The following is a 19,965-nucleotide window of genomic DNA, read 5'->3' as shown; positions in this document are numbered from 1 at the left end:
TTAGAAGTATTTGCAAGGATTCTAAGACTAAGATGTAATTATAATTAATATGCTAGCACTTATTTTTCAGAGGAAATGCTTGCTACAAAATATGCTCTCTGGTGGTCTCCCAATGGAAAATTTTTGGCATATGCAGAATTTAATGATACAGATATACCAGTGATTGCCTATTCCTATTATGGCGAGGAACAGTATCCTAGGACAATAAATATCCCATACCCAAAGGTATGTTGAATACTTTTAGCAGACACTTATTTCTCTAGTGTCAAAATGAGCAACCACTACCATGAATAGAGGTGGGATCAACAAGTTTGGAGAGATTCTTATCCTTGTGCATTGTAAGGCAAACATTGTACTGTGCTCTATTAGTTATGTGGACATCTGTTGCTTTGGACATCTGGTTGTGCTGGATGAAGTAGTCTTTGCAAAACCCATTGCAGAATCTTTGAAAAACATATGGTCTAGATCATGGAGGAAAAACAAGCTTAACTTAATTTTAATTTTTTTTTTTCATATTTCATGCTCTAAATTCAGGGTAAAGTTCTGTTTTGCAATTCCCTCTTGAATTCTCATGCAAATGCAAAGTAGAATGGGAAATACAAATGCTGGATTAGATGTTGCCGTTAGGTAGAAGTAGGAATGAGTATTGTCTTTTCTGGACATACAAGGTAGGTGGTTTGTGAGCCTCTGTTTCTCCCTTGAGGGAATCAGGGTGTGAACCCAGAGTTTCTTGTGTATTTAACATTCTAGAGTTGCTGTCATACATACTTCTCATTCAGTCCCATGTCTAGAGAGAGGAGACCTGACTGTGCAGTTGGCGAATGACCAGGTCACAGTGAAGAAGCATCATATCCTGAATTCATTTTAGAGAAGAGATCTGAAAGAGGGCAATCAAAGCATAAATGCTTGCACAAGGAATCAGATGTGATTTTAGATTGCAGTTCTTTGTCCTTTGGTCCCTAGTGTTTTTTCTCACCAAGGAGAATGCCATCATGGGTGAATCCAGTGGATCCCTGTATGTGACAGACATGGATGGATGTGGCATACACATGAGTGGATTCTGAAGCAAGCCAATGTGGCCATAGAGAGAGAAATAGAATATTTATGTTACAAGTCATTTGAGAAGAGGCAATGGATAGAAGAGGAGTGTTTTAGTTAGGAGACCCCTCAGGGGCTGTGTAGAAAGTCTGAAAGCTGGAGATGTTTGGAAGTGAAAGGCCTGATACTTGGCACCAGAGATGTAAAAGAACTTGGATCATTGGGAGGATCTATAGGAGCAGGAAGAGACGAGGAAACTCAAAATTGAGATATAACTGACCCTGACTGGGAAGTTGGAACCCAATTTGTCACATTTCTTTGAAGACTAAAGTTTCTGAAATATCTGGCATTGGATGAAGAGGTGGGACAATTCCAAAGAACCAAGGAAATCCCAGCTAACCCTACAAGTGAAACAGAGAGATCCTAGGAGAGACCTAACAGTTCTTTACGTGAATTTAAATAGCACTGAATCACGAAGACTGTGTACCTAAGCTTTGTGATTATAAATTTTACTACAATTATAAGATTCTCTTTATCTGCAGTAAGATAACAGAGGGACTCTAAAAAGCTGTCTAGGCATGACCTATACTGTCATGGAAAGTCAAAGCAAAAAGTATAACAGAAAGCACAAAACAGAAAATGTAAATCCCGTGGACACTTTATTTGGAGGTAAAATTTCCCTAATATTTTGGGGCTGGTAGGAGTAGTGATGCAAGCAGCTAGGATACTGAGCATTTGGTGACTGTCCTAGATTATACAGCAAAAGTAAAAAATATCTTTTGTCTATTTCTTCTTTCCACTCTCCTCCTAAACTCCTCTTAGCACAGAGTTATGACTATTATTATAATTATCCTAATAATAATAATGACAGTAATGTGTCTTGGAAATCAGAAAAGAGAATATGGATCACAGAACTGTATTTTTATATCAAAAGTATTTTTTTCTATAAATAAACTCTCTCATTAAGCATTTAAAATATGTGTTTTCACTTTAGTTGACATAACATTTCTAATTGCCTTGCAAGTAAAATTGAAGTTCCTGGTCACATTATAAATAGGATGTCTTCAACAGTAATATAATTAACATTATTAGCTTATAAAAAATGCCGAAATTCCTAAGGTGTCTTTAAAATGTTGGTGATAATTGGAATTTTATCAGCTTATATATCTCCATTTTCTTGACAGGCTGGGGCTAAAAATCCTGTTGTTCGGATATTTATTATCGATACCACTTACCCTGGGCATGTAGGTCCCATAGAAGTGCCAGTTCCAGTGATGATAGCCTCAAGGTAATTAAGCTCAAATCCTTCCCATCTTTTTAATTGAATTTTTAACACTTTGACATTTCTTAATCAGGGTTTACCCATCTTTTCTAGTGAGTTTATGATGTACATCCTATAAGCAAAAATAAATAAAATTAGCATGCACAGCTAAGTAAATGCATGCTAAATTAAATATTACAAACAAGTTTCATAAACTCGTTTTTAAAAAGTAGCCCTTTTACACATGTAAAGGTGACCACAGTGATTAATCTAAGTGGAAAGGTTCTCAGACGTACAGACGTAAACTCTGAATAAGTAAAAGACAGTAACATTTGTTTATGTCCTCAGCCTGGCTTCTTTCAAGTCTGGCCTACATCCTCTCAAGCCAGAGTTTGTGGATCTGTGTGTATCACATGTGCATGATAACCAAGAGAAGAGAAGCCAACCCTCTCCAAATATTGGTATTTTTTTCACTAAGTAGCAGTCTATTCTCGATTATCTGCTTTTGCAGAATTATGTTTGGAGATTAACTGTAGGCAGACAGGGATTTGAAGCATTCTCATGACCCCAGCTTGATGCCCTATGTAGATCTTGTCTGATTAGTCTTGACTGCACCAACCTCGCAGCCTGCCGGTCAGTCCTCTGTGGTCTTTCTGGTTGAAGTGGAGAAGGGAGAAGCCCTGCCTCCTTAACACTTCCCAACACCTGCCAGGCCAAGGCTTGTATCTTCTCCTCCTGCCTCATGAGGAACAATCAGCCAGGGCCAAATGATTGATTCCTAATAATGAAAAGAACCCCATCAGAGGCCTCTGCTGGCCTTGCCAAGGTGAGTTCACTCACCTTGATGGACTCATCTTGGATAGTCAAAAATGACATTAATTTTTTGAATTATCTGCTATTCCCCACCCGAATGTAGTTGATGAAAATTTGAATGAATACGTTATTTTTTTTTAAAGTGTCATTCTCTTTAGAGAGCAAATGGAATGGTGGAAAGAGCACTGTAAAAGAAGTCAAGAGGCTTGCTTGAACATCACTAACAATGTGATAGTAATAGCTAACAAATTTTGAGCACTCATTACGCAGCAGTCATAGTTCTAAAGCACTTTAAGCACTCTCAGCTAATCTTTACAGCAAACTTTAAAATTGGTAATATTATTATCCCATTTTATATAGAAACAGAGGCACAGAATGGTTATGTAACTGGCCTAAGGTTTTATAACTAGTAGGACGTAAAGCCAGGATTTGAGCCTGAGACCCCTTTCAGCTCTTTGATTTCTTTCACACCAATGTCCAAATTCTGTGGTTCATTTTATGTTTATGTTCTCTACAAAATCATCCTCAGAGCCAAGTAATCATTGCTGCCAATTACTGACATCTAGATGTGCCAAACACTATTTGAGTTATTTCATGTATATCATCTGTGATTATTTCACTAATCCAAATTTCAACACCTGAACATGGTCACAGCTAAAACTCAGCTTCCAACACAAACCCACATGGAGACAAAGATGGTCTTTTCACCCTACTGGTGAATTCTTTCTCTCAACTAATTAAAAAGTGAAAATTGAGTTTACCTGTGCAAAATAGCCAGTTTCATGCTTCTTCCCCTTTGGATTGACCAGTAACATTGGCTTCATGTCTTAAATTCTTTCCTCAGATGTAAAAATCCAAAAATGAGGAGAAAACTCAAGTATGAAATAATTTCATTAGATGAATGAACTCTCATAGATAGTCTTTAAAAGTCAGCAGGTATATTTAAACTTTCTCCAGAGAAAGGAAAGTTTTATCATCTTTATCTACTGAATAAGTATTCCATAAAAACAAAATACATCCTTTAGAACACAAAAATTAAGAAATTATCTGAATGTGACATTTATTAGTTTACGATTGTGACTATTTGTTTTGATTTATTTGCAGTGATTATTATTTCAGTTGGCTCACGTGGGTTACTGATGAACGAATATGTTTGCAGTGGCTAAAAAGAGTCCAGAATGTTTCAGTCTTGTCTATATGTGATTTCAGGGAAGACTGGCTGACATGGGATTGTCCAAAGGTAGGGTATATTAAAACGACAGATGTGTACTTCTGAAGATGAAAGCACAATAGTGGGGACTCATTTATAGTTAACATTTTATATTATAAAGCCAGAATCACTGCATTCAACTCCTGATTGCTATGCAAAAAAGCACTGTGTATTCACAGGTCCATCATCATTATTAAGTAGATAGAATACTTCTTGTTCTCTTGAATGATTTTAACCTTGAAATTGAACACAGTAGAAAAACTTAATAAGACAATGTAACATTGGGAAAATCAGGTATTTGGTTCTCTATTAGGATGATAATATATCCTTTTAAGATCATAAGATTAGCAGTCAAAAAAAATGAAGATGAAAACATAAGATGGATCTAGTAGGAGAATAGATGTGTTTTATACATAGAACCAGAGAAAAAATGCAAATGAGTTATGTTTTAGTCAATGTAAAAATTGAAAAATAAAAATTTTGAAGGAAATATTATCAAAAGAAAGCCAAATATTCCCATTTTAAAATCAAAAGTGGATGACTGACAACATAACATGAAATATTAGATCAAATTATACTGTTTTCCAGTTGTCTTAGGAGAGTGTCCCATACTATACTAATTTGGAGGTGGGGAGAAACTTGAAAATTAGTCACAGATCTATTGTTGAGTTTTAATTGTTTACATTGCTCAAATACAAACATAATCTGTTCAATTAATGAGCCAGAAAACTACTTCACCAATCTAAAAGCTTTAAAATAAGCCTCTTCTTAAGTACTCATATTAGAGACTAAGAAATACGAAATGTTTTCTTTAAATAGGAAATTTGATGGGTTCATTGGATGAGACTTCTAATTATGAAGAAATGTTTCATTAAACCAAATATAGAATAAACCTATTCTATAAAGAAGAAAAGCAGAGAACAATCAAAGTAAATCACTAAATTCCAACTAGAAATTAGGACATAATGTTTTGCAAGGAAGAAGTCATATGAATGTGTTTGGAAATAAAACAGAACTATAATAGTCAACATTACTCAGGCTAAAAATATTTTTTTATGTCACTACTGTGTCTGTAAGAGGCTTGACTAATTTTGATGGAATATGCTAGAAGCTTATTTTTATCTTATTTATATTTTGATATACAAAGCAGAAAGATGTTGGCTTTAATGCAGTATATAGGCAAAAAAAAAAAAACAGATAAACTAAGCTTGATTATGCTAGTTAATTATAAACCATTGGTCTAATTAGTCAGCTTTGAGTGAATATACTGTTAACATTTTCACTGAGTCTAGGTTTTATGAACTATTGGTTTAATTTCATTAGTTTGAAAATGATGAGATTTGTCATTTATACACAATTTTTAGCTCCTAAAGCTAGGCATTTAAAAACTGTAATTGCTCTGAAATCTAAAATTCTAATTCATCAAAATCTGAGACAACTTTAATCCAAAGTGACAGAACATTTAAGATGCTCATTCAATGAGGTGTGAAAGTCCCTGGAATATAAACTATAGTTTTATAGCCAGAAAACAGTGATTAAATTTAGAATACTATATTTGAATAACCCTATGATTTCTAAACAACCTTTGTTTCAAAATAATCTGATAAGTACTTGGGAGACATTTTCAGATTTAAGAATAATAAATTTTGAATTTCACAGCAACTGTACTCTTGACTGATGTGTGTGTGTATGTGTGTGTTTGGAAAACAAATAATATTTAAGGTTAAGTGAGTTAGCAATATTTTATTCATGTTGGGAGTCATACCCAAAAGAAAGAGGCAAAGAAAACTGGAAGGAGTTACTTGTAATAATATAATTATGTTAGTGAAATTTATTAAGAAATTTGTGATTTGGAGAAGAAACATCTTTTATAATATTCTTCCTCTTCTGAAAAGGGGTTTATCAAAATTAATTTTATCTTTTTGGCTAAAAATAATGAATCAAAAATGTTCCACTATTTTTCAAGTCTTGTCTTACTTGTTCTCTCTGAGGCACTAAACTATTCCTACAGGAGAAAATCCAAACAGAGTTCTTAAAATTTATTATTCCCCTGCCTTTTATGACAGTATACGCTCTCGTGTTTCTTCTTCTGTTTCACTGACTGTTCTTTTCCTTTCCAGCTCTTCTCTAACTTCTCTAGAAATCTTATTGTTCTCCAAGTTAATGTATTTGCAAAGTAGGCTAACCACAATAACAACAAAAACCTCCAATAATTCGGTGGGTTAATACAGTTGAAATTTATTGCACATTCATATAACCATCCAATAGTGAGTCCAGGTAAGTGGGGTATGATGAGGAGTGGGGGATGGAGAACTCTGCTCCACACAGTCATTCAGGAAACCAGGTGATAGCATTTCTGCTACCTTCATCCAGTGGCTTCCAACGATATTCCAAAATTATTCAAAACTGAGCATCAACATCCATCTAGATGATGGAGAAAAGAATGGAGGATCCTGTATGAGAGGGTTTTAGGGACTAGCCCTAGAAGTGGCATGAGTCATTTCTGCTCAAACACCATTGGCTAGAATTTACCACGTGACCACACCCAACTGGAAGGGAGGCTGGGAAATGTAGTCTAGCTATAGCCCTCATGAAAAGAGGAAGTGGTCTGCTGTCTCTGTCACAACAGTCTACGTACTCTCTTTGGGTGATTTTTATCTGCATCAAAGGATTCTGTTACCACTTGCCAATACTCTCAAACTTATTCCTGAGGATTTGAACTTTTAAATATCTGTGACTACATCTTCTCTGCTCCATTCTCACTAGTATGACCTTGATTTGGGCCTTTATCATTCTTTTCCCACACATTTCAATAGCTTTCCAATTAGTTTCTTTCCTTCCTTCCAGCTTTAACCACTTCTAATCCATTCTCTGTATCATGTTCACAATTATATTTTCCAAACTGTGAATTTGAAATCCTTCAAATGATGTGTCTACAGGTGAGGTTCACTAAATGATCAATTGGATTATGCTAAAATATAAGCCAAAATAAGATTTGGTGCAAATTTTTGAAATTTCTTGCTACTTCATAAGACTGAGAAAAGAAAGTATTTAAATTCCACTGTGAAATTTCTTTTTAACTACACCATATCAAGTTCTCGGGTTGTGTTGGGCCTCCATAGATGTTGTGATCATTCCAAGTCACTGCCTCATGGAAAATTTAACCAGAATTATTAAAGCTCTTCAATAAAATCCAGCATTTTGATTACCCATAGATTGCCCATGTAGGTGCAACAGTGCTGTTGCATAAGATTTTTAATGTAGTTCTCTGAAACTCAAGTTTGAAGTTAATTGACCAGCAGTAGTACACTGTGACCAGGCAGGTTAACTGGCTCCAAATGTCCAGATTATATTTAAGAAAAAATGTTCTCCTAATACTATGTTTGATGTGATCTTCTGTCTTTTAGACCCAGGAGCATGTAGAAGAAAGCAGAACTGGATGGGCTGGTGGAGTATGATTTTGCTATCTTTTCCTTATATTTTAATGAAACTTGACAGATTCTCTTCTATCAAAGGACTATTTGCAATGTACCCAAACTGGCACTACTTGTTTTCATAGAAAAAAATATCAAGGTAAAAAACACAAAGATAGTGATTTCTTCAGTGATGTTGTGCCAGTCAAAATTCTGATGTGTATATTTTTAGAATTCTGTTAAGAACAAATCATATTCTTAAAGCCCCAACCTTAAGTTTTTCAACTGACTCCCTGATACCTGTAACTAATATTACTTCTTAAACAAATACAATAAAGATAATTTTTCAAAAAGTACCCAATGCATGATCTGCTAAAGCCATCGGAGTAATTATAGCCATTTAAATTCAGGAAAAGTAAATACATTGGGTATCCTTATAATTTAAAGACAATTTACATCTTATTAAATTTTATATAAACTGAACTGAATTTCATGTATGTATATTCATTCCAGTTTTTAAGTAATGATTTGATGTCAAAAAGGAAAATATGTACTTTATTTTGGTTTGTGGTCACATTTATCTGGAAGTTTTGGATAGGTTTATTCAGTGATTTATGAGTAATTTAGTGCAAAAATCTGTTTTAGGGAAATATCAATGGTATCATATATCCTATATGAAAATACAAAATAGGTCAGAGAATAAGTGGATATTGTGTGGATTCTGCCATTTATCACGAACATACTGAATTCAACTAGCATTTGCGGGGGAGGGACTCCTTCTCTGAGATTTGGACATGTAACTGTACAAAGAAAAAGGAAACTCTCAGGACCTAGTTTAACACATTAACCCACTGTACAAGGACAATAAAGAATTCAGAAGTCAATTCTGAGATAAGTCATAAAAAATTCAAAGTTAAAATGGCTGCAGAGAAGGTAAACTGTAAAGTAAGAATGTTCAGATATTAAAAAAATCCTTACTGTATATTTTTCTGGATTTAGAGCTTTTGGCTTACATGCTATTATATTTACATTCTGTCCTCAATTAAAGATACTCCAGTTTTATTCATTAACTAGGGAAGAGTTATTACTTTATTAATTTACATGCAATAAATGCAAATTACATTCTGAGGCAACAAGAATACAAGGATACGTATGTAATTTTTTTTTTAAATGTGGAAGTCCTATTTGAATTCACTTTTTGCCACTGTACTACATATCATAAGAAATACTAGCAGTATCCAGTGGGAAAAAAGTATTCTCTAAATTTTCTGGATTCTTGATCAATCAGAAGCTCACCTTCTGGAAAGGCAACCCTTACATCAGTATTTAAAATTTTGAGGAAAGAGGAAAGTTAATCAACTAATTCATTCCCATTGCAAACATTTCTAGTAAAAAAGTGAGCAGAGGGAAGAATGCTTAAAAACACCCTATAGTTGTATTCTCCATAATGATAATGCAACTAGACTTACTATAAAATAATATGAATGATGTGATTTTAAAAATAGATCAAAAATGATACCAACAACACTCTCAAAGACATTACCTTGGGCATTCATACACATTTATTCTGAAAATGATACAGTGTTCAAAACACTCAAACATTTTCAAAAGAAACTTTTGAAAGCTCTTGTTTATAAGCATCTTAAGGACAATAATATCTTAATTTTAAAAATCTGTATTGCACCAGTCTTGCATTCCTACAAATGTGAGCTGGGTGGATGAATGAACAAATGAATGAATTGCCTTGTAAAGATGTAGAAAAAATTTTAAATACCCTCCGTGGAGGCACATATGTGTCCTTTGAGAGAAGATAATGTCCCTACATTAAGTCAAAAGTCATGCCAAACTAAATGTAGTGAATAAATGAGTTACTTATCTGGGACAAGTGATTTTTGTGCCAGATTATTTTCATATCTGTAGTTTTAGAATTCTGTTGGGAACAATCTATTTTTCTTATGTACTAACTTCAATCTCTTAAAATTTATCCAATAGACAGTAAATCTTCTAAATTCCAGAAGAGGAATTGTTAAAAACTCTTTGCAATGAGAGCTTTTAAGAGTAAGTTCACACCCTCCCAAGGTGCCTACTTTGAAGGGGTCACTTACTACATTTTATAAGTTCTTACATGCCTTTTGAACAAATCAGCCTACAAATTTATATAGTCATAACTTATATGTCATAATATACTGTATAGCTTCCTTTGATATATAATCAAACTAGTGATTGAATGAAATTAACCAGAAAAAAACCCTAGAAATGTATATGTATTTCAGACGTTTGTTCAAGTAATATTTGTAGGGTTTTTAGATAAAGTGTATAGGCTAGTCATATTAGTATAAATTTAAAAAGCAGTTTTAGAGAAGTGGTTTTTTCAGAATTTATCAAAGAGATTTAAACTGAAAAAGGCTTTCAGAGATTGCCTATTAATTAAAAAAGTGAGATTAAATGACTTGCTAAATGTAACTGTACTGTTAGTTGCAGGTGCAGAACTAGCAGATAGGTTTTCTGAGAATTTACTTGTCACTTTCTTTCTTCCAGCACTGGCACATCTAGTGTCTTCATTTGGGTAACCTAACTTCTTCTTTGGCATTTGATCAGAAAAATAACAACAAATTCACTTCATATAAATTGCTTTTTGCCCTGTAGGGGACAGAAAAAAGGACTTAATCAAAGAACTTAGTATTTAATCCCTTACCTTTGGAGAATGAGCACTGAAAGCGTAATGCTTAGACTGCAAAGCCATGCTTAAATTATATAAAAATAATTAAGTGGTACACTACACCTTCTTTAAACTTTTGGCAAAAGTCTCTTGATTCAATAAAGTGAATTTTCTACTTGATGTTTGAAAGCCTGTGCTTTTGACTAAATATGGACTCAGTTTAGGCATCAGCCTTAGGTCATTTAACAACCCAGGTGTGTGTGCTTATCTAGGGCCCAGGTGTGACTTGCTGCATGAAGCACTTAACTCAGAATGCATTATGGGCCTAGCTCTGGCAAAGTATATGCGGAAATATTTCACACTCTCTTTACTTCACCCAAGTTACCTGTCCGTCTAAAGCAGCTGTCTTCAATGTGTGCAGTGAAAAGGGAGAAGATAAATCTTTGCTTAGCAGAAATATTCTTCCTGTTTACCTGATTCTATTACCTTAAAACATAACATCCTGCCCTGTTATTTTTTTTTATTTTAGATGGAAATGAAATTTTAAGTTTTGGTCTAGAACAAAATCTTTTCAAATTTAACTAACAGACTGCAAGAGTGCAGAGAATTTTTTTTCTTTTTTTTTTAACTATTGTACCTTAAGATTTTTTGTGACCCAGGTTTCATTTTAATGATTAAGACAATGTAGAATCAATTTTTGGCTTTCACACTAAGGAATAAGAAGGAGACATTCTAAAGAGGTTACTAGTAAGTAAGTATATCATCACTTGGCTAAGTGGGTAAAACTTCATTCTGAAATGAAAGAATGATTTTGTCAATGATCTATACTAATGAAATTCTATCCACAAAGTTGCAAATCAGTTTCCTATCCCTGGGCCTCTTGGTTCTTAATTTAATTTAGAGGCATTAGTCTCAATATGCAAAAGCCTACCAAGGTTGGTCTTTATTATTAATAAAAACTAATGAAGGAATCATGTAAGAAGACAGCAATTTCTCATTATCCCATTTTCCATTTTGTTAAAAATTTGTGAAAAGAAAAACTATAGACAAATTAAATTTAGCAGAATTTATTTGGGCAAACAACAAGTCACAAATCAGCTACACTTAGAACCAGAAGAGGTTCAAAGAGCTCTGCCCAGCAACTTGAGCAATGAACTTTTATAGGCCAAACACAGAAGCAAAGTAGAGAAATCACCTGATTAACTACAGCTAGAAGTCTGCCTTATTTGGACATGATATGCTGAGGACTTTGCCTTATTTGGTCATGGTATGAGGAGTTGACTGCCTGTGATTGGGCAAAACTCACGCTGACCCTAAAAGAGGTCAAACTAGGGAAATGAGGTCAGTCTGCTTCCTGAGCTCAAGAAGTAAATTTCCCTCATCATGGGTAACATTTTTCTTTCAAGTCCAGAGTTTCCTTCCCACCATTAAAAATTGTGGCTAGCTAGCCACGACGTTTTAATCTTTAAAATATTTTCATTAAGTCATCGGCATTAGGTGATTGGCATCAGACAAATCAAGAATTAAAAGGGCTGTAAGTGTTAATGAGAGTTACATTTTGGTAAAATACCTTAATTTAAAGTTTGGGTTGGTTAAATATCAACATTCAGTTATGATTCTTGTAACTGTTTCAAACTGTATAACCTTAGAACATAGAAATCCAATCGAATTAAACATTTTAAATCAACGGGTATGCAGTAGCAACCAAGCAGTAGCTGGAATGTGCAAGTGCAGGTTAGATCACTAGAAAGGGTGTGTAGCTGAAAGAATGGAATTTCGGATGTGAGTGACAGAAGACAGGGGAGGCAAGGCATTCTGATTCCTGTAAATATGGCCATATACTGCTTAAAAAATAATCTATGGTTTTGGTTCGGTTTGTCTTTTGAACATAACCTCTGTTCAATTTCTTTCAGTTCTTTGTTTCAACACCAGTTTTCAGCTATGATGCCATTTCATACTACAAAATATTTAGCGACAAGGATGGCTACAAACATATTCACTATATCAAAGACACTGTGGTACGTTTCTTCCAAGATTTATCTCCTCAAAGATCATTCACTTGAGGTTGCTCAAATAACGCTCAGCTTCACACAACATAATGTTTGTCTTTTTATAGGAAAATGCTATTCAAATTACAAGTGGCAAGTGGGAGGCCATAAATATATTCAGAGTAACACAGGATTCACTGTAAGTATTGCACAAAGCAGGATGCGCCATTCAGTTTTTAATTGGCACCGATGGACGTACAATGGATACAGTACCATCTCTTTCAGTTAAGAGCATTTTTGTTACTCTGTAATGTAGTTCCGACAGCTGTAATTTCATTACGATTACACATTCTTTAAAAACTGGTCAACATCATTTCCTTTTGGAAAGAATTTTTAGCAGGTGGTCATTCTCTTCTGTTATCTGGTAGATAATTATACAAAACATATAAAAATTTTAATAACTGGTTCTAAAGGCAAATTTTATTCTTCAGCACTTGAAGCAATATGCAAGCTTCAAAATTCCACAGAGGGCAGTCCATAGATATGGAAAATCTTTTGTAGTGAGTCTCTTATATAAGTTTAAGATTATTATCTATAACAGCTATCATTTATTGAGCAATTACTGTGTACAAGATATTATAAAGGAGAAGTGATTATCCCAAGTTTACAGATGAGAAAACTGACACTCAGAAAATTTAATTAAGTTGACTAGAGGATTCAAACCTATAGCACATTAAATCTAAGGTTCTTATTGTTAACCTCAACATGGGACCTCTTTCTTCCAGTTCTTTCCTTTTCAGTCACTCTTGCATACTATCTAAATAAACCATGTTAAAATAATCATTTATGAAAAAGCTTCTCTAATCAAGAATGTGCACATCCTTTCTCTCATTTCTAATACAGTCTAAATCCAGGAGTCCTCAGTGCTCATAGTCTGCCTGCCATTAGGTGGAGTTCCAGGAGCAAAAGGGGAGAATCGAATCATTAGTCCAGACTCACTGGATGACAATCTGTCAGAAACCTATTGCCAGTCTACAGAACTCTTTGAATGGTGGGCAAAGGAGTGTGGACATTATATGGAACAGCTATTAAAATTGCTAGCGTAAGGAGAGTGACAAGATTAAAAGAGGTGGGAGATTAATTTAGGGCATAACGTGTTTAGGAAGTAAGAAAAACCGAAGGTGGAAAGACCCAGGTACAGTCGTAATCTAGGCCTGAGGTGATAGAGTCCTGAACTAGAATAGTGGCAATGAAGCACAGGCTCTGAGGACAAAACTATGCCTCCTCCTTTTTTTGCATCCTTCTCTGTGTTCGTGCCTAACATGGAGAAGTTCAATACGTATTTGTTAAACGAATGAGAGAAAGGGGTAGATGGTAAAGACAGATGGAGGCTGAACAGGGCTGATGAATTACCGGCTGTAAGGGGAAAAGGAAAGGGAAAAGGGACTCTGCTGTACGAGTTAGAGATGAAGACAATTGGGGAACCTATGACCTAACAAGACAGCTGCAGGGGGCTGTTTGGAAAAGATACTGAGCAGTGTATTCACAGGCGGTTTGAGATAATGTGCGAGAGGCCAGTGAAAGTTAGATTGGAGTCGTGCGAAGTCAGTAAAGGCATGTAGAAAGACGCTAATTTAGAAGATAAATTTAATGCTGCGAATGAGTTGTATTCTTTTTGTCTTTTCCTTAAAAAGATTTTTATGATAATAAGGATGTGCTTGTAGAAGTAACTAGACTGCTGAACCTATCCTGAGAATGACACCAAATCTTGGTTATTCCAAACTTTTCACATGCTATTATGCTCTTCCTGGGGGAAAAAAAAGACAGTTACTTTATGATATTCAGATGAATTCACAGAGAAGTGATAATCATGTCACTAAACTGGATTTCCCACTCATGGCTATATTAAGACAGGTTAGAACTGGCACCTGGATACTTAAGTAACAGTTATGTTCTCTTGTGACTTGTTTTGCATCTGGGTAAATTAACATGCCCTTTGTGTGGTGTCCCAGAGTGGAGGAGTTTCCCTGATTTAGCAAACTTATCTATGGTCAGGGCTTCTGAAAAAGAAATTCAAAATGTGTTCAGAATCATAGATCAAATTAAATAATACAGTACTACAAAAAAACTGGTAAACTATCATTAATCATAAAAAAGAAAAGGTATAACATTAGTCAAATATCCTAGTTTATTTGCAAGGCTCATAATTAATGAATTAAAATATAATGTACTTGTAATAAAAAAGAGTACTCACCATAGTTTAATCTTCCTCTGATGATCTGGAAGTCTGAAGTATCCCAAATTCAGTTAAGAAAAGCAGTGATTTGTGTACACAAATGCCAATTAATAGTTTCATTAGATGAATGTTTGCCATATTGTGTACTATATTAGCACTTGTCCTAACAATTCTATTGTTATTTAATCATTAATACCTAGTTAATAATTTTTTAATGTATTTTCAGGTTTTATTCTAGCAATGAATTTGAAGGTTACCCTGGAAGAAGAAATATCTACAGGTAATTTACATCAATCCATTCTAGTATTTATATATGTATTGAATTTGAATAAAAATATGTCATAGTCCTCAGGATATGTAGAATATTTTTTAAAAGTACAAAATGTAATAAAAATCATTTATAAATTAAGATAAAACATTTAGGGAATGTTGTGTGCATTGGTATAAAAAATACACTCACAAAATGTTGGCCAACTCATAATGATTGTTTTCAAAAAAAGAAATCAAGAAATTCTAATGCTGATATAAATACTAAATATTATTTATATTGTAGTAAATACTTTAACTAAATTTAGAGGTAGCTGAGGACATTTATTTATTCAACACACATTTGTTAAGTACTTACTGTGTATCAGACATTGTTTCGATTCCCATAATATGTGATTTCTTTTACTGTGGCTCACTTTGGCATAAGTCATCTCTGTTCCTATATTAGAATTTAAGTTCAGTCCAGTTGTCCCCTTGGTGATTGGAATGGTGCTCTCAATATCCCCTTCTGGATGTGGAAATAAAAACAATAATTACCACGTGCCAAGCACCTTTTTATCTGATTTATGTATGAAATTTCGTTTAATATCTTCAGCTCTACTAGTCAAATAATGTTGTGGGAACCAGGATTTGTTACCTTAGCATACTGACCTCTGATCTTTCAGTGTTAATTGCCTCCCTAACATTTCTAAGATCACACCAAAATTTGGATATGAACACTAACCATAACAGAGGCAATAAGAAATTTCCCTCCGTCATATTCTTCTGTTCCTCCTGGATCATGATCTTACCTTGTCTGTTAGGAAGAAGCCCTCTGTGGAGCCAGTGGTGTCTCTGGCCACCCTCCGCCATGCCCAAGGCAAGGTCATGGGCCAGCAGCAGAAGGAATTCTGAGGTGGCAAGGGTAACCCTGACAGCCACAATGGGTTCCGACCTTGACCCCATGATGGCTTAACACCATCTAGTCTCACCCAAATGGGATTCTGATTTGGAGGATTTGGATAAGGTCCAGTAGCCTATATATTAAAGCAAATAACCCCACTCAGGTAACACAGAGGGCTGTGCAGGGGTGAGTGTGGGACCAATGTGGTACGTACAGATTGGCTTGTGTAGAATGTGTGCAGGGAGTATTCCCAGGCTGAGCTTCCATGAGCGTAAATGTCCTACCAAAAGGAATGAACAGCACAGGAGGCACTTAGAACCGTGACTTCTTATTTCCAATTTGCTTAGTACTCATATCTCCCTCCAGAGATGTGATTAAGAACAGAGACCCCATTCTTGTTGATAATGCCAGAATTTCCTGGCACGTTTTGCCATGGTGGTAGAAAAAGAGAGCTGAGAAGATGAAGAACTATGCATTCCCAACCACTTTGTAAAGTGTCAGAGATTAATGGTTATGAGTGATGACCTCACTCCTGTTTGAGGTGTTAGATATTTCCCACTCCAGGAAAATCACAGAGGGCTTCTCCCTCAAGGTTTTGCCTATTCAGGCAAAGATGGATCAAAAATCAAGTTATATCAAAATACTGTGATTCCCCTTTACTTTAAATGATATTGGCAACAGAAAAATAGAGTGGGTTTGATGTCAATATGTAAATTAGTCACTTTACATGGAGTAGTACATTTTGATAAATACAATCTCAAAATTTCAGCTTAGTTTTATTTTCATTTCCCTCTAGAATTAGCATTGGAAGCTATCCTCCAAGCAAGAAGTGTGTTACTTGCCATCTAAGGAAAGAAAGGTGCCAATATTACACAGCAAGTTTCAGCGACTACGCCAAGTACTATGCACTCGTCTGCTATGGTAGGTAACGGACCTCACATAAGCCCTACCATCTCCCCTGCCATCGTCACTACCGTCACCACCATCTGATCAACTAACTCTTAGCTACAGGTTATTGAGCACTTGTTATGTGTAAGGACCTTATCTAATGCTTATGAAAAAAAATGAAAGGAAGATAGAAGGCATTATCATCCACACTTTTTTGCAGTTGAGGAAACTGAGAGTAACTTGCCAAAGGTTTAAACTGCCGATAAACATTGCCAGGACTAAAGCCAGGGTCTGGTGCCTCGAAATCCATGCTCTTGACCATCACGTTCCACAGCACCATGATGTTGCGTGCAGACACAATCTAACAGCTACCTATGGCAGGATTTGGGTGATGTCATAAAAAGACGTGTTCTATGATAAAATGGTTGCTGGACTTTGGCCCCATTTGCCTGGAGAAATGTTATATTCCTACATCCAGGGAAAAGGACAATGTCCTAGAAACATGAGGTTCTTCTCTTGGAGGCCAATCATTTTTCTAACTGTAGTTTCAATGGGGATAGAAAATGAATTTTTGTCACTCAGTATGTCCTTTCTAAATGTGGAAACATAAGTAATCTATTCAAATATAAAAAAATCATAGGTAATAAAATATACATTTCCTGAATGTTTGGCTATGTATACATTTAATGAATAATTTCTATTGAGATAATTTTATTTTATGCACATTTTATCTATATCTTGAACATGTGGCAAGCAATAAAACAGGTTAGGTTAGGAGATCAGTATAGATCAGTGAAATATATTAGGGTCTTAGCAGTCATCGTGGGGTCTTGGAAAACTAATTTGAAAAATCTCTCTTCTCCACTCTCTATCTCCTTCTCCCAGCTAATCCCCAATTTGGTGGTGGGGGTGGAGAACTTGGTGGAATATTTTATAAAATGCATGCCACCGTCCTGTTTCTGGTATCAACTCCCCATGAGGTTGGGGGTGGCTTAGAGAATAAATGGAATCTTTGACTGATTGAGATCCTTGCTCAGTTGCAGAGGCCCCAAGCTTACTGTTAAAGGAACCAGAATGAAAGCCACCTTGACATACCACTTCCCTCAGTCAAGCCATCCAACCTCAGAACCTGAGCCACAGCTCATTTGCCTATATGGACATGAATAAGCATTTTAACCCAAATGCTCCCTTCAAAATGGCACAAGATGTCAGTTTGAAATAACATTTCTATAAAAGTGGCCAGTGGCAACTTTGAAATGTCGAGAGATTGTTGATCATGGCTCCATGTGTTGATTGTGGTTATGGCATTTAAAGGTATACATTAACTGTCTCTCTCAAGTTATATGCAACATTTTTCAACCCAAGCTATGTATTCATGCAACATATAGCAAAAGCTTACATACCAGGCATTTAGTATCATTCAACTTACCACACTGAGTCATCTGTTTATCTAGCTTTCTGTCCTGGAAGGCAAGGGCTGCTTTCCTGTAATATTTGTATTCATAAAACAAAGAAGAATATCTAATACATAATAGACAGTCAGTGTTTTCAGAGTAAACATAAGTGTTAGGGAATATCAAAGCATTACTGTCTTTTGCAAGGCCTGCCGAAAAAAAATTCATTTTATGCTGATGTATTTTCTGATAAAGGCATCAGTGACTCTACACTTATATACATGCATGTATATTTATATGCATTCTGCATTTGTATAATGCTTTAACATTTTTGGAGAGCAGTATACCACATTTTATAGCACTTTGTCTCCATAATGTCTACTTGAGCAGAAGTGCCCACTGAAGAGATAAGGAATCAAAGACAAAGCTCTCATCAGAAGTTGGTGAAAGAGTCCTTTCTAGAACTTGAATCGCCTGACTTTTCCACCACTCACTCTTCCTCGGCAGTATGGTAATTTCCCATTTAGCAAAAAATACACTGTGTGGGAAGCATCACATCGTCTGGTGTTTTTGAAGCTCCAGTAAAATGAGTCACAGAGCCATCATAGGAAAAACCTTGAAATCTTTCCCTTTAGGACTAAGAGTAAAGCCTCATTATGTAACTTCAAACTCTCCAGAGGGTTGGGGAGTAAGTCCCAGGTGAGAGGATTAAAACAGGTAAAGTCATATCAATGATGCTGATGGCACACAAACAGTGCAAAGGAGGAATTCTAGACAATCGGTGTTGAGGCCACTAGTACCACACCCTCCTGGCCACCATGTCAAGAGCAGTCATTAGTTTGTCTCATAGTGTAGGCAAAAAAGAGTTGCACATTTTCATCACCAATTGCGCACCCATGAAAATTCCACAGGGTGGGTGCTGGTTGATTAGTCTAGAAATTTAGATTTATGTCTTATTTTCTTACACTCTGGCCAAAAATGTAATATGTGTGTTTGTCCCTTTTGATAACTTTGAAGAAAAACTGACCCAAATGAAAATCTCTGCAATTATGTTCTATAAAATTCTGAGATTCCACACAAGAACTGTTAGATTTTGAGGGAGCCTGATAAATTATAACCCTTTTCCCCATTCCCAAGTTAGATTGCAGAGTCAAGCAGGAAATCAAAATATTAGCTTTATTACCTGTAAAGGCTAGTTGGATAATGTGGCTAAGGTGTGTAATTCCTCATACCCAGAATTACAATTATTCACACAAATGTGGGTACAACTGGGCAGCCCCAGGCTTCCCCATGGGGCCTGGCCCTGGCATAGGTACATCACTGAGGAACATATCCAAAAACATGTTCTCTGCAGGCAGAACGATGCCAGGAATGAGAAGGAAGGAGCTACTCAAACCCAGGTTTTCTCAGAACTCACCAAAAAGTCTTTTCTCCTTTGCTTTGCATGGGACTACTCTAATGGCCTTCTCTCCATACAGAAGGAAGCCCTGTGGGTGGCAAATGAATATCTGCTCCCAGCCTCCACATATGTAGCTTTTAACCCATTGAATACCTGAGCAAATTTACCCTTTAAAAGTGTGTTTCTAGATATTATTTGACTCTATAGGTCAAGTAAGTGATAGATAATTAATGTTTAAAATGGTCAGTTTTTGCACAGAGAAGCTGAATTCTATGTTGGAATATGTAGTGGACACTAGAGTGCCAGCCAGACCCCCACCTTCAGGACTGACTCATTCATTTCTCCAGCTGCTGAGAAAGTTGGTGATCTACAGGACATATCCAATGACTGCCTCATGCTGGGGGATAAAAATCTGCCCCCTTGCCCCGTTGGAGACAACTCTGAAGGTCACCTAGCTCCACAGTTCCCCTGGGCGTTGGTTAGGGTCTCTGTGTGACAGCACTGGCTCCACCTTCT

At 35.7% G+C, this 19,965-nt stretch overlaps 1 protein-coding gene across 1 annotated transcript in view; it reads left to right on the top strand.

Annotated features, from left to right (window-relative positions):
* FAP (fibroblast activation protein alpha) overlaps positions 1-19,965 on the top strand; it is a 66,781-nt gene that overhangs the window by 23,422 nt on the left and 23,394 nt on the right. Inside the window, exons 9-16 of the mRNA XM_063110389.1 lie at positions 71-225; positions 2,223-2,326; positions 4,217-4,352; positions 7,730-7,774; positions 12,308-12,412; positions 12,511-12,581; positions 14,845-14,898; positions 16,565-16,689. Coding sequence (XP_062966459.1) covers positions 71-225; positions 2,223-2,326; positions 4,217-4,352; positions 7,730-7,774; positions 12,308-12,412; positions 12,511-12,581; positions 14,845-14,898; positions 16,565-16,689 — 795 coding nt within the window. The remainder of the gene's footprint in view (positions 1-70; positions 226-2,222; positions 2,327-4,216; positions 4,353-7,729; positions 7,775-12,307; positions 12,413-12,510; positions 12,582-14,844; positions 14,899-16,564; positions 16,690-19,965) is intronic.

This window comes from Cynocephalus volans, chromosome 1 (assembly GCF_027409185.1).
Source record: "Cynocephalus volans isolate mCynVol1 chromosome 1, mCynVol1.pri, whole genome shotgun sequence".
Taxonomy (NCBI): Eukaryota; Metazoa; Chordata; class Mammalia; order Dermoptera; family Cynocephalidae; genus Cynocephalus; species Cynocephalus volans.
This window is presented reverse-complemented; position numbering and strand designations above follow the sequence as displayed.